Here is a 13,396-nt window from a genome sequence, read left to right as displayed (position 1 = left end):
GGCGCTGCTTATTTCTCGGGCCCACAGGTGGGATGACTCGGCGCCCTTTTTCAGGAATTAATTTTTTCCTGATTCAGGAATCAGGAAAAAAAGAGGCTTCTTCGCCTCTTTGATGTAACGGGACAAGATAAGAATATTGAGTTTTGTCATCTGTGGCTGTGTGTGTGTATATATATGTATGTACACACACACACACACACACACACACACACATACACACACACTAATAAAATATATATTAGTGGTGGGCCGTTATCGGCGTTAACGTGATGCGTTAACGTGAGTCTCTTATCGCCGTTAATCTATTCACAAAGTTGGGTTGGGAGCTGGGTCTATACTACGCAAGCTATTGTGCCGGAGTTAAATGGTTACACTAGATTTATAAGTATATTTCTTCTTTTTTGTGTCTTTTAGTTTCTTATTTCCTGAAGACTTTTATTTTGTTTTTGAGATCCGGTTCAGGTCTCTTGTACACATGGCGTGAGCTGTGAGAGGTGCGTGGGGTTTGTGTGCAAAAAGTTATTTCTTTCATTTTAATTTCTGTACATATTAGGAATATTTTGCATGTGTGTTATTTTGCACCCGTTTTTATGTTCTTTTAATATTGTATATTGTAGAGAGAGGTGCAGAAAGACGCGATGTGTTACGCGATGTTCTGACGTGACCTTGCTTTTTGTACAGGAATGCAGTATTGTAAATTGTGAATGCTTTATGTTAATGTTCAGTTCTCTTGGACACATGGCGTGAGTTGTGAGAGGTGCAGAAAGACGCGATGTGTGACTCAATGTTCTGACGCGACCTTGCTTTTTGTACAGAATACACTTTGCACAGAAAATCTCTTGGGTGTCAGGTCATCATTTGTGGTTCAAGAAACGAAATAAAAAAGTTTCCTGAATGTATACCTAGCCGAGTTGCACTGTAGGGGGCGAGAACTATGAAATTACCACATAAAACGTGACGTGGTAACATGGATGCAGCTATTTAACGGAATAAACAGTTGGTAAACACAAATACATCTTGTTGAACATAATTTATTTTCATCACCAATTATCATAGTAGAACAGCTTTCTCAAGCAGTTTGTGATGCATTTTGGAAACAGGAGATGAGCCCCTGGTCTAATGCGCCACCTGGCTTGAGAAACCCGTTCTCAAAGACTTACTTTTAGTCATTATTTGGGTAGCACACATATTCTGAATGCCTTCGTCAGAATTCAAATGAGCCATTTTAATCTAGATCAATGTAGATTAATCTAGAACCTTTTTTTCTTTCTAATTTTGTTTACTCTAGATTAATCTAGATTAATTCCAAGATTGCAGTGAGATTAATCTAGATTAAGAAAATTAATCTATGCCCACCTCTAATATATATATATATATATATATATATATATAGAGAGAGAGAGAGAGAGAGAGAGCGAGAGAGAGAGAGAGAGAAATGTTCGATTGTGCTCGTTTAGGATTTTATTGTAACTTATCTAATTGAGAAATCCAATAAATATTAATGTGATGAAAATATATAGACGACTCATTTAAATCCAATTATTTTTGTTCTTATTATTGTCTCATCGTATCCAAGAGCTGCGGGAAAAGGTCATGATGTCAAGCCAAAAACATATACACTTTTCTCTTTCTTTCAACCCATGAATAAAGATGAATAAATTCAGAAGCTGGGATGTGAACTCGTTACTTGCCGCTGATTGTTCTTCCTGGTGATGGAACAGGGGCTGCGTGTCCAAGAGAGGATGGTCGATCGTGGGGAAGGACGGGGGGGATGGGTGCTGCCACATGTCCACACATCCACGCAGGCATCCCTTTGAAGGCCGTGGGTGTCGGGAGCGACACCGTACTGTTTGCTTTTTGGCGAGCGCTTTAATGCCCCGCTGATCCACGCGTTTCTGAATGTCCCCATTTGTCTACCTGCGCCTTTCACTTTATTATACAGCTTTAATCTCCACAGCGTTTACATTACTGCCGCCATTAAACTAATGTTTTTATGGGTTTACTGACTGGGCCAGCGGTCTTAATAAGCCCCAGGGGTGACCAAAAAAGTAGTTAAAGAAAGTAATTCCAAGCAGATTGTTCAGCTCTCTGAATGAAAATGATATGAATTACTCTACCTGATGATAAACGGAAGACGGTATTCATCAGTCGTGGCAATCTATCTAGCTATATAGATGTAATATAGACCCATACACCGCGTTCGCGTTGCGCATGCGCGCGTCGTACACGCTGAAACGTGAAGGAGGACACGCTGAAACGGCGCGAATTCGAATGAATGAATCGTATTTACGCGCCAGCTCACCCCTGGTCTGGTGGGGAGCCGCGCTCTTTCGTGGGGAAATTCACGCCGTCTGAATAAACAAACCGGCCAGACGGCAAAAACTTCAAAAGGCGCGCTTTGCCCGACCCTCCACGCGTAAATCGCAGAACGGAAGTATTACAAGTCGTCTATGTGACGCCACTTTAACGTCGTCTAGTTTCTAATGTTGTCACAATTATTAAACAATGGACGAAACTGTTTGTGTAAATGTGTTCATGTATGCACACTACCGTTTAAATGTTCATGGTAACATATTAAGAAATATGCTCAGATTTGATAGAAAGCTGTTGATTTGTCCGACATCAAATTGATTAAAACGTTGTTAAATGTGTAAATGACTGCGGTAGCCGGAATGAATGGTGCATCCGCATAGATGGCGAGAGGAACTTCTTCAGAAACAATTAGTCTTGAGTCACAGTGGAATGCTGCTGTGTTCACTATAATGCAAGGCTGTCACGTTATTGAATATTAGAAAAAAAAACAATCAGAAAATCCAAACAAACGTATCTATTTATCTATCTGTAAAAGTGTGGCCAAACACGTGACTCCGTGACTCCAGCCGGAGATAAAAGCGACGCGTGGCGGGCATTGCGCTTCATAATCACAGCGAGAAAGCGCGTGTGTTGGCCACGCCCCCCGCTAAGACCAACCCACTTTAACGGAATAAAAAAAAATGTGTTAAAGTCGTGGCGACGAAGGTCATGAGTCCACTGTAGACCTCCACCCCCGTGGAACATCTCACCCACGCTCCTCATGGAGTCCGGGAGGAATCGTTACTGAACATGAAGAGCGGCCACCTGGCTGCAGATTAAAGTCGTATTTCTTTTCGCTGGGCATGAGAGGTAGGATGCGGACCCCGGAGCTGCTGCCGCTGCTCCTGCTGCTCGTGCTCCTGGCCGGAGCGCCGGAGGGGAGGAAGGTGCGCGGGAGTCGGGCTCAGCCCCGTCGGGCGCAGCCGCCTCCGTCACACCGGGAGCGCGGCGAGGCCACGGAGAGCTTCCCCTTAGACTTCACGGCCGTGGAGGAGAACATGGACAACTTCATGACCCAGGTGAAGAACCTCGCGCAGTCGCTCTACCCGTGTTCGGCGCAGAAACTGGACCATGACATGAAGCTCAGCTTTCTGGAGAACGCGTCGGTAACGTGCAACGACGGGACGCCGGCTGGGTGAGTTTCCCGTCCAACATCTAATCCTGCTCCACAAATTCCACTGAGCGAGAGATACGTTTTCCGCCGATTATCAGAATCATCTAGTATCCACCGACTTTGTGGCATTTAATACGCTTTTGAAAAACGCGGCCACGCAACAGGTGCGTAAGCGTGAAATCCGAACGCGCTGCGAGCTTTTTACTCCACTAGGCTCCACGACAGCGGGAAGCCGGGGGATCAAAGCGTTCTGCCTGCAAATTAATGTCGAGAGATTAATTCATCTTCCTGGAAGGAGAAAGTTCACATTCCCAGACAAATTTGTTTAATAGCACCCTGCTGGATGGCGAGAAGAAAAGATAGAAAGAAGAAAAAAAGATTTCTTCTTCTTCTTCCTCCTCCTCTCTCTCCTGGGCTCAGGTATGGCTGCGCGGGTTAATTTAGGGGTCATGTGGTCGCGACCCTGAAATCACGTGTCGTCCTGCCCTACAAACGCTGCTGGATGCAACTTTGGGGCTTTTAAACAGTAAATGTGTTCGAGTCAATTTAAGTCACAGAACAAAGGCATTGAATCTGCCCCAACGTTTTAAACACTTTTGTAATTGAGAACCTCAGAAGTGACTTTAATGGTGTTGTCGGGTTGATCTGCTTTCACACTTTACAGGTGTAGCACCTCTGGCTGAAGCTTGATTGTGGGACTCAAACTTAGATAATGATCAATTCATCTGATATTGTAGAGAAGGAAATGAATAAGTTTGAGTCAACACAGGCCACCCAGATACTGGTTCAGTCCTTAGTAATCTCAAGACTGGATTACTGTAACTCCCTTCTAGCTGGTCTACCTCTATGTACCATCCTACCACTACAACTAATACAAATGCAGCAGCACGACTGATCTTCAACCTTCCTAAATTCTCCCACACCACCCCACAGCTACGTTCCCTCCACTGGCTCCCAGTAGCTGCACGCATCAGATTCAAAATACTGATGCTGGCCTACAAAGTCACACCTGGAGTAGCACCATCCTACCTCACAGCCCTTATTATACCTCGCACTGCACCTCATACTCCAAGCCTCCAGTACTGCTCGCCTGGTCCCTCCATTTCTGAAGGTACGAGGAAGACACTCTTGTCTGTCTCTGCCCTTCTGACTTATGTACAGAAACTACAACAGAGTGAATAAAAAGATTTTATTCATAGTTGGGGGTCCAAATGAACCTGAACTGATCACTTCATTGATGGTTACATGAAAGAACGTTGTAAGTCGCTCTGGATAAGGGCGTCTGCCAAATGCCGTAGAATGTAAATGTATTAGTAATTAGTAGCTGGGGTGATCTACAGTCTTGTTTTCTGTGCCAAATTGCATTGCTTTTATTGTCACCTTAGTTGTATTTATACATGGGTACAAAGCAGCAGTGGTATGAGTGGTAAAAAAGATAAGATACGTATACATAGTTTAGTGTGAATGGGCATATCCATGAAACTGATTACATTTTTGGAAGGGGTATACATCTGAAAGGTGCCAGTGCTGCAGTCCACGTGTAGGTCTCCTGTGCATCTGGTAGTTTGTTTTTGGTTTTGGTGGGTCCAGTGTGCTGGTGTCAAGGCAGCGGCCCGTTCTGAAAAGCCCAGTGAGTTTACTCACGCGGACACTTCAAAGGGATTCCTCCACAGGAGACACAGAGCTTTATGTGAGGCGAAAGCTGTAGCTCCGGCTCTGCGTCTGGCTTCCATACTGAGCGGGGAGGATGGGAGGAAAAAAAAATGCTTCTCTCTCTCTCTCTCTCTCGTAGTCACACAAGATCTGACAACACACCGCTTGCTCACACACAAACATCTGTACTGTATGCATTCAAACAGCATAGAACTTAATGCCGCCTTTTTACAGTAACTCAAGATAATTTCCCCCTTTTGAACAAACACACACATACACTTCTGTTGGGCGGTGAATGTGATTAATTAGCAGCAAAAGATGTGCCCCTTCATCCGTCCCTTCCTTCCCTCCCTCCTTCTCCAGATCCATTTCTCTCATCCCTGAGATGAAATGCTGGCCGTCCATCTCTCGTCTCCTCGGCGATGGCTTTATTCCGCCTCTGCTTGATGGATGTGATGATGAATCCGTGCAAGTGCGTGTGCTCTGCCTTGCATAGCCTGGGCCGCTCAGCCGGCAGCTGCGGACTCAGTTATTCGGCGCTAACTCAGAACACATGCGTGCCGCCAGGAATGGAGATGGATTGCGATGAAATATGGGTGTTGCACGAGAGTCTATCAGTGAGCGAAAGAGGAAAAAGTGTGTGAATGGTGATGTATTCATTAACTCATCTGTCATTGATTTACAAAGATCCATTTAGTCTCAGTTTAAGCCAAACAAATGGATGAACTGATCCAGGGTCAGGCTTAGATACAGGTTTTAGATCGTATGTTAAACGCACAAAACCAATCACCGGAACAGATAGAGAGAAAAAAGCACTTCCTTCATTTCGTCTGATGTTGTTAGACTGGAGAGTGCATGAAGTCGGTGGGTTGATTGAGAGCAATTGTCCATTTTGGAGCAACTACACGTATTACACTAATTCAATAATTAGAAATTGTTCTCAAGGTCCTTTTGAAAAGGGCTCCAAACAAGCCGCTGACTGAAAAAATAAAGAGGGAGCGCTTTAGCCGTGAAATCAAAGCCAAATGTTTCAAGTTTGCGATCAAAGCCGTAGGTTACAGCACATGTTTTTTGGAGGTGAGTAATACGAGCTGCACTGGCAATGCACTGACTGAGAAGAAGGACCCAACAGCTGGACTTGGGGAGTGCTGCAGGTACATAATGTGATGGTGAAGAGAAACCATGGTCAGTTCTGCAGGTCGACTCAGACGGGTCGTGATGTGCGATCAACACGTTTATTGGAAACACCATTGGGGATGTGTTTCATTTGGACTTGTTTTCTGACATGAAAAGAGGCGAGCACCTGCCAGTGGTCTGTGCTCTGGCTCATAAAAGTCAAAATGGGGCTGTTTTCAACATCTCACTCGAAACATGCAATTCACCCCCATTCCGAGTGGAGGAGACAGGGGAATGAAATGGGGAAAGGCACGCACATGCGCGTGCAAACATGAAAACCAAAGGACAAACACACGCACCACACACTGCTAAATATATCTATATTTATCCAGCCAAACATATGTGTGTTCATGTAAACACATGAAAAACCTTCAGGGCTCCATGGTCGATCCAAATTTGGTCCCCAAAACACACACATGATCATACTGTACATTTGGAAACTATGATAACTCATAACTCACCAAAATGATTGTGATAGGATGCTTGTGTCTTTAGACTGTTTCAAAGATGTTACCACGGTGTCACGGCTTTGCTTCATAAGTGTTTTTGTGCAAGTTGTGCAAGTGAGACGAACAAATCTTTCATGCCACTCAGTTGTATGGAAATAGGGGTACCATGGCAACCAGACTCCTCGCTGACTGTCTGAAACTGTTTATGCAGGAGGGAATCCTGAGATGTCTGGTGACTTTAAATTCTCTCTCTCTCTCTCTCTAGGTACTACATCAAAGAGTCTAAAGGCAGCAGAAGGTGGCTGGTGTTCTTGGAAGGTGAGCGCAAGTGCAGCCCGTGGCTATAAAGGCTCCTTTCAGAAAACTGACATTTTGAATGGCCGCTGTGATGTTTCTGTAGGTGGATGGTACTGCTTTAACAAGCAGAACTGCAACAGTCGATATGAAACGCTGAGGAGACTGATGAGCTCCACCAAGTGGCCACAGACCAGAACAGGTATGGAACATCTCATCTCCAATCTCTTATGAGAGAGACCTCATGAAGGAGATTCTCCAGCAAACATCACGTAATAGGCCTCTACCAGTCCAAACCCAGTTGAAGTACAGCTCTTGACTATAATTGAATGTCCATTACTCGTGTACTGTATGTCCAATATCTTCCACTGCATCTGTGCAATATTTATATTTATATCCACTACTTTATTCAAATTACATGTATGTACCTTTCTCTATAAGCTTTAGCATTTAGCATAGCTATAATATTTTACTGTACATTTTACTTTACTGTACTGAAGTATGAGATCAATAGTCATGTTTTATGTCCAATGAGCTTTTCTATATATGGTAAAATGCCAAGGGTTCAATGGACACCATATTGATTTCATGTAGTCTTCAATAATGAAAAAAGCATCAGCACAGTTTAAAATGTAGCGCATATTTCTTTCAAAGTGTGTGTGCCCACTGCTCCTGTCCAAAAACATCTCCCCAAAAACACCCATAATGCTTTTAACAAGGTGTGTGCAGCATTTGGGAACACTTCCTACTTCAAAAGTAACCACTAACGGCCATTTCCTCTCCACCTCTGTTTACGTTCATCATCAAAGGGGGGCAGCATGTTACGGTCTGGGTAAACCCTTGGGGTGCAGAATGATTCTTTGTGGTGCTCTTTTACCCTCATGACACACAAACCTCAGCCTTTCCATGTTTTGACTACATCATCACTTACTTAACCCCCCCCCCCCCCCGCTCTCATCTTTTTCCTTCCTTTCTCTCTCTGTCTCTGCGTCCTCTGTCGTGTTTATATGTCGTCCTAATGGCGGTTTGCTATAAAGAGACCTCATGTGATCTCGCTGTATGAGGTGGGTTCGGCCTGGCGGCCCGAGCTATGGGCAGTGGGCTAAGCCACACTGCGGCAATTGAGCGTGCTCGCGTAATGGGATGTTATTCCACTGGATGAGGAAGAGAAGGGATTTTAAAAAAAAAATTTTTTTTTTGGTGGTTGGGGAAAAAAAAACAGAAAACAACCTCTCAGATTCTGTTTGCTTTAAACGGCTGCCAAGACACACAGGATTTCTGCGGGCAATGCAGGGGTTGAGATTTCCTACAGCGGGCTGGGCTGCAAGGGCTCGGTTAAGCACCAGAAATGATGCTTAATGTCATTCTGCAATCACGTCGCAGCAACTGATAGTTCCTGGTCAAGCAACCACTGTGGCTTTTTCACTGCCAAAGGAGAAAATGAAACCATTAATCGTTCTTTTTTTTTTTTTTGTGTGTGTGTGTGCATACATGGCCTCAGGGACTGGGATCCTGTCACCACAACCCGAAGAGAACCCCCACTGGTGGAACGCCAACATGGTGTAAGTGTTCCTACTCTAATTTCCCACAATCCCCTTCCTTCGCCTCCCGGCGTCCCCTTGCTTCCATCATTCACTTTGAAGAGTTCCTTTCGGCAAACCTGACATTCTCACATAGTCAGAACAGCCAGATTTGTTTCACTAACCTTCGGTCAACCCCTCACACGCTGGTGCTGCCAATGTCAGGAAATACGATGATGTCAATCAAAAGCAAATATGGCTCAATATAAAAAACAAACATGAAGGAATCGAGCTCTCGCTGCTTTCCTCCTCCTTGCCACCCTCCGCTCCTGTTTGATATTTGAATTGGGCAGCCTGAACTGAGAGAGGCTCAAAAAACACATGCATGTGTGTGTTTGTGTTGCTAGTTAAGTGTTTTTCTCTGCACCAACATGTATATTTATTTTGGCTGAGAATAAGTTGGTGGGGGGAGATTGAGGTGTTGTGATTTAATGCCAGGAATATGAATAACCTTTTAACAGTGTGCGCATGTGTGTGGAAGCAAATGGGGTGTTCAGGGTGAGATAATGAGAGAAGAATAATGGAAACATTTACAACAAACAAAATTCTCATTAACCTGTGGCTGAACTGACCTGACCTTAGCTCAAGGGATCTAGGGGTGTTGCGGTGCCCCTTGTTTTTTCTGTTGCAATCTGAGCAATGTATATATTTATTCTATTGTATTTTGGGTGTAGTGTAATACTTTAATCAGAGAGAGTGTGCATGTTTTATTTTAGGTTATGTTTCATGCAGACCAGGACAAATATTCCATTACTGATCTGGTCAGCACCCTCAATTCAAATAGCTTTCCAGTCTCCTTGACTTGTGAATTATTTACACAGTTGTGTCCACATGAAAACATTGCATTTGCTGTATTTCTGGTTGGAGAACAGTGTAATCATAATTCACAGAAACTCAACAGCAGCAGACAACAAGACAAGAGAATGACCCAAAAGCAATTTCCCAAGGCTTAAGCAATTTATAAATAAGAGGTTATGTGCATTTCAAGACTACTAACTTTGAGCCTTGGCATACTGAGCTGAAGTAGCTTTTCCAAAAACTTAAGATGCTTACCATCTTAGTTTTGAAAGTATGGAGCTGCAATGGTCCATGTAAGTTGAAAATGTGAGAAATGCACTCCATGTCAGTGCTGAGCAAGCTTAATTCATCTGGCCAAAACTGGCATTACCCAAACAGAGCAGCCAAATTTTCTAATGCCCTAAGGGATAATGATGCTTCAAAAAGCATGAAGTCAAATGCTGATACTGAAGCATACCAATCAGCCACATCCAGTCTCCACTGTTCACACATACAGTAAATTAATTTATGTAAAATTTTCATTGTACTTGAATGGAAAGTTCTCACCAGTCATCACTTGAATCTTTGATCGCATTTGACTAAAGCTGAACTTGGAAATGGATCAGTACTTGACTGATTACGTTTCAGATGTCTACAAGGACATCTGTCATTCATGATGAACCTCCCCTCCACCAGTACCCAATGAGAGAGGATTTGGTAGACAGGTTTGAAGAATTGGTGAAATACTGCCCCCTATCTGATAGTTTAACTCTTCCTGGGGACAAAAATAACACACTGCACCTTTAACACGCATTTAGAAAGTGTCTGTGTTTGCATGTAATGGAGACTTGAGTCTTGTAATAATTATCTATTGTTTTTACGTTTTCTTACATGTTGACCCAAGCAAGTAAATGAAATAATGGCTATAGAGAACACAGCGAGAGTATGTATTAGTTATTTAAAATGGTTCTCCCCCCTCAGGTTCATTCCTTACTGCTCCAGTGACGTGTGGAGTGGAGCCTCACCAAAGACAAATGAGAGTAAGGGAAAGTTGTCCACCCTAAACCCGCATCACAAGCCACTGCTTGTGTTTTGAGGACACAGGGATCCATAGAGACCAGCAAATGTCCCCGTAGTGCAGCATGACTGTAAGACAGAGTGAGGCTGAAATACTACTATGAATCACTTGGGATTTGCTCATATAGGATTTAGGATATTGTCTGGCTCCAGAAATTGTTTGCTGGGATTCATTCAACAAATACAGATGCAGAAGGGTTTGGTTTATAAGAGATTGTGTTGTGTGACTCAATAGGGTCCAGAAGAATAAACACTGCTAATCATTAGTGTCTGTTAATGTGGCTTTGTAAGTGCTTAAAAATTTGTCCCTTTTACCTAACCTTAAGTCATTATTATGATTTAAATTGATCATTAACACGAACCTTAACTGATAGAAAACGTCTGATGTTATAAGTGAAATTATACATTATTTAAAGCAAAAGAACCAGGCCGGCATTAACCCTTGTACTGTGCTTTTAGATGACTATGCATTCATGGGGTCTTTGATCATTAAAGAAGTGGTGAAGGAGCTTCTTACCAAAGGCCTGGACAATGCCAAGGTCCTGTTACTAGCTGGGAGCAGGTTAGTAAATGTTTCTGTGAAAGTGAAGTGATTGTCGTTGTGATGCACTGCAGCACAGCACCCAGTGACACAACAAAATGAGCAGTGGGCAGCCATGCAGTGTGGGGACGGTTCTTTGCTAAGTGGCACCTTACAGGGGCTGCTTCCTTAACTGCTAGGCCACTACTGCCCGTGTGCACATAACACCTACGTGTATCTCTTTTAAACAGGAATGCATGATGTGGAGGTGGAATGATGTAGGTTGAAATGTCTGCGAGTTATCATTATAAAAGTGTTGCCATGTTGGGCCTTTGTATTTTAATAGAAAATTGATTGATCTCTTTCCCTCGACAATCTGTTGCTGAGAGGGTGGCCCTGCTTTCTACAGTTCCTCAACATAAAACATACATACTGTCCATTAGATGGAGAGCTTTGTTGGGCAATGTGGACATTGTTGGGTATTTTGTGTGTGTGTGTGTGTGTGTGTGTGCATGCGCGCAGTGCTGGGGGGACAGGTGTGCTGCTGAACGTAGACCCTGTGTCCGAGCTGCTGCAGGAGCTGGGCCACACCAGCGTTCAGGTGCGTGGGCTTTCTGACTCCGGCTGGTTCCTCGACAACAAGCAATACCGCTGCACCGACTGTGTGGACACAATCAGCTGTGCCCCCACTGAGGCCATCAAGAGAGGAATCAGGTGTGTGTTTGTGACTTGTCAGTATGCAGAAATCTTTACTCTAGTGAGGGATGTCTAAATTTTAGTTCCAAAAAATTAACTATACTTTTCCTCCTCCTGGTAGATATTGGGATGGTGTGGTGCCAGAGCGCTGCAGACAGGCCCACGAGGGGGAGGAGTGGAAATGTTTCTTTGGATACAAAGTGTACCCAACCCTGAAAAGTAAGTGACTGTCACGTCCTCATCTACGGGTGCAGAGGAATGTGACCAGGATGTATTTGGGAAAGAAATAGTGAGACACACAAAGGCTACCAAACGGTACTAGAGCGCATTTATTTATACTGAGACTATATATAAGAATCCAGCAAGACATTCACCACAAACACACACACAAAAGAGCCCTAATAAAAGGGGGGAGGTATTGAAAGTGATTGTCATTGTGAGACACTGCATCACAGCACACGGTGCACACAACAAAATGTGTCCTCTGCTTTTAACAATCACCCTTGGTGAGCAGTGTGTAGGAACGGTGCTTTTGCTCAGTGGCACCTTGGTAGCTTGAGGTTTGAACTGGTGACCCTCTGATGACAGGGCTGCTTCCTTAAGTGCTAGGCCACCACTTACTACCATCGTGCTCTTGAGCAAGACACTTAACCCTGAGTGTGTCCAGGGGGACTGTCCCTGTAGCTACTGAGTAAGTCGCTCTGGATATGGCAGTTTTATAAATGCTGTGAATGTAATTTGGCTGGAGACATAACATTTAGACATTTACAAGCATTGGGAAAAAGGTTCCTGTCAAACCAAGACACAATGACTTTTTTTTTTTTTTTTTTCTTTCATATTTACAATATCCAATATTTTTGAACAGTGTTTCTAAAATTGTCCACAATAAAACAGTAACCTTGGCCTATTTGACTAAAGGAGGCAGTTATTAAATGATATTCATATTTTAAGTCATTCTACTGTCAATAATGCAGCTAAACACACATCAAGTGGGGATATTAAGGGTACTGCATTGTAGTTAAACACAACAAAGTGGTGAATTTCTGAAGACATTATCACCCCCCAACCCTAATCCAAGTAAAATGTTTGATTGTCAAAAGAAAGCCCTTAGTAGCTGCTCTGAATGATCCAGATAATGTCTCAAACACAGATGCTGATGGTTCAGGAATTAAAACCCTGTTGTTTGTACCACAGGTCCAGTGTTTGTGGTGCAGTGGCTGTTTGATGAAGCCCAGCTTACCGTAGACAACGTCCATCTGACGGGGCAGCCAGTGCAGGAGGGCCAGTGGCGCTATATCCAGAATCTGGGCATTGAGCTGAGGAACACACTGAAAGATGTCCCGTAAGCAATCAGCTGCACCTTTTCATTATGACTGTAACAAAAAAAAAAAAAAAAAAAAAAAAAAAGCATGCGCTGCAAATACGTGAATATAGTAGTTGTACATTTTTGCCATCATAATCAATAGTTTCCCCCACTGTTGCTCAGTCTGTCTGAAGGACACTGACATTGATGCATGAAAGCTTCATTGGTCATGGTTTAATTTTACTACTGTTTTAAATGTGTAATTTGTAAATGTTTGTTTTGGATGGTCTGTGTCAGTTTTTTTGTCTTGTTTTGCAGGGCCATGTTTGCTCCTGCCTGCCTTTCTCACGAAATCATCACCAGGACGTAAGTGAGACTCACACATGGAACATGCCACCATTCCGT

General features: G+C 43.5%; 1 protein-coding gene across 1 annotated transcript in view; it reads left to right on the top strand.

Moving 5' to 3' along the window:
* The first annotated feature begins 3,017 nt into the window (after positions 1–3,017).
* notum1b (notum, palmitoleoyl-protein carboxylesterase b) overlaps positions 3,018–13,396 on the top strand; it is an 11,566-nt gene continuing 1,187 nt past the window's right edge. The window contains exons 1-10 of the mRNA XM_028971802.1: positions 3,018–3,487; positions 7,010–7,062; positions 7,145–7,240; positions 8,540–8,600; positions 10,377–10,435; positions 10,932–11,034; positions 11,515–11,706; positions 11,810–11,907; positions 12,883–13,030; positions 13,310–13,357. Coding sequence (XP_028827635.1) covers positions 3,156–3,487; positions 7,010–7,062; positions 7,145–7,240; positions 8,540–8,600; positions 10,377–10,435; positions 10,932–11,034; positions 11,515–11,706; positions 11,810–11,907; positions 12,883–13,030; positions 13,310–13,357 — 1,190 coding nt within the window. The 5' untranslated portion in view covers positions 3,018–3,155. The remainder of the gene's footprint in view (positions 3,488–7,009; positions 7,063–7,144; positions 7,241–8,539; positions 8,601–10,376; positions 10,436–10,931; positions 11,035–11,514; positions 11,707–11,809; positions 11,908–12,882; positions 13,031–13,309; positions 13,358–13,396) is intronic.

Source organism: Denticeps clupeoides, chromosome 3, assembly GCF_900700375.1.
Source record: "Denticeps clupeoides chromosome 3, fDenClu1.1, whole genome shotgun sequence".
Classification (NCBI taxonomy): domain Eukaryota; kingdom Metazoa; phylum Chordata; class Actinopteri; order Clupeiformes; family Denticipitidae; genus Denticeps; species Denticeps clupeoides.
The sequence above is the reverse complement of the archived record's forward strand: the minus strand, read 5'-3'. Positions and strand labels throughout refer to the sequence as shown.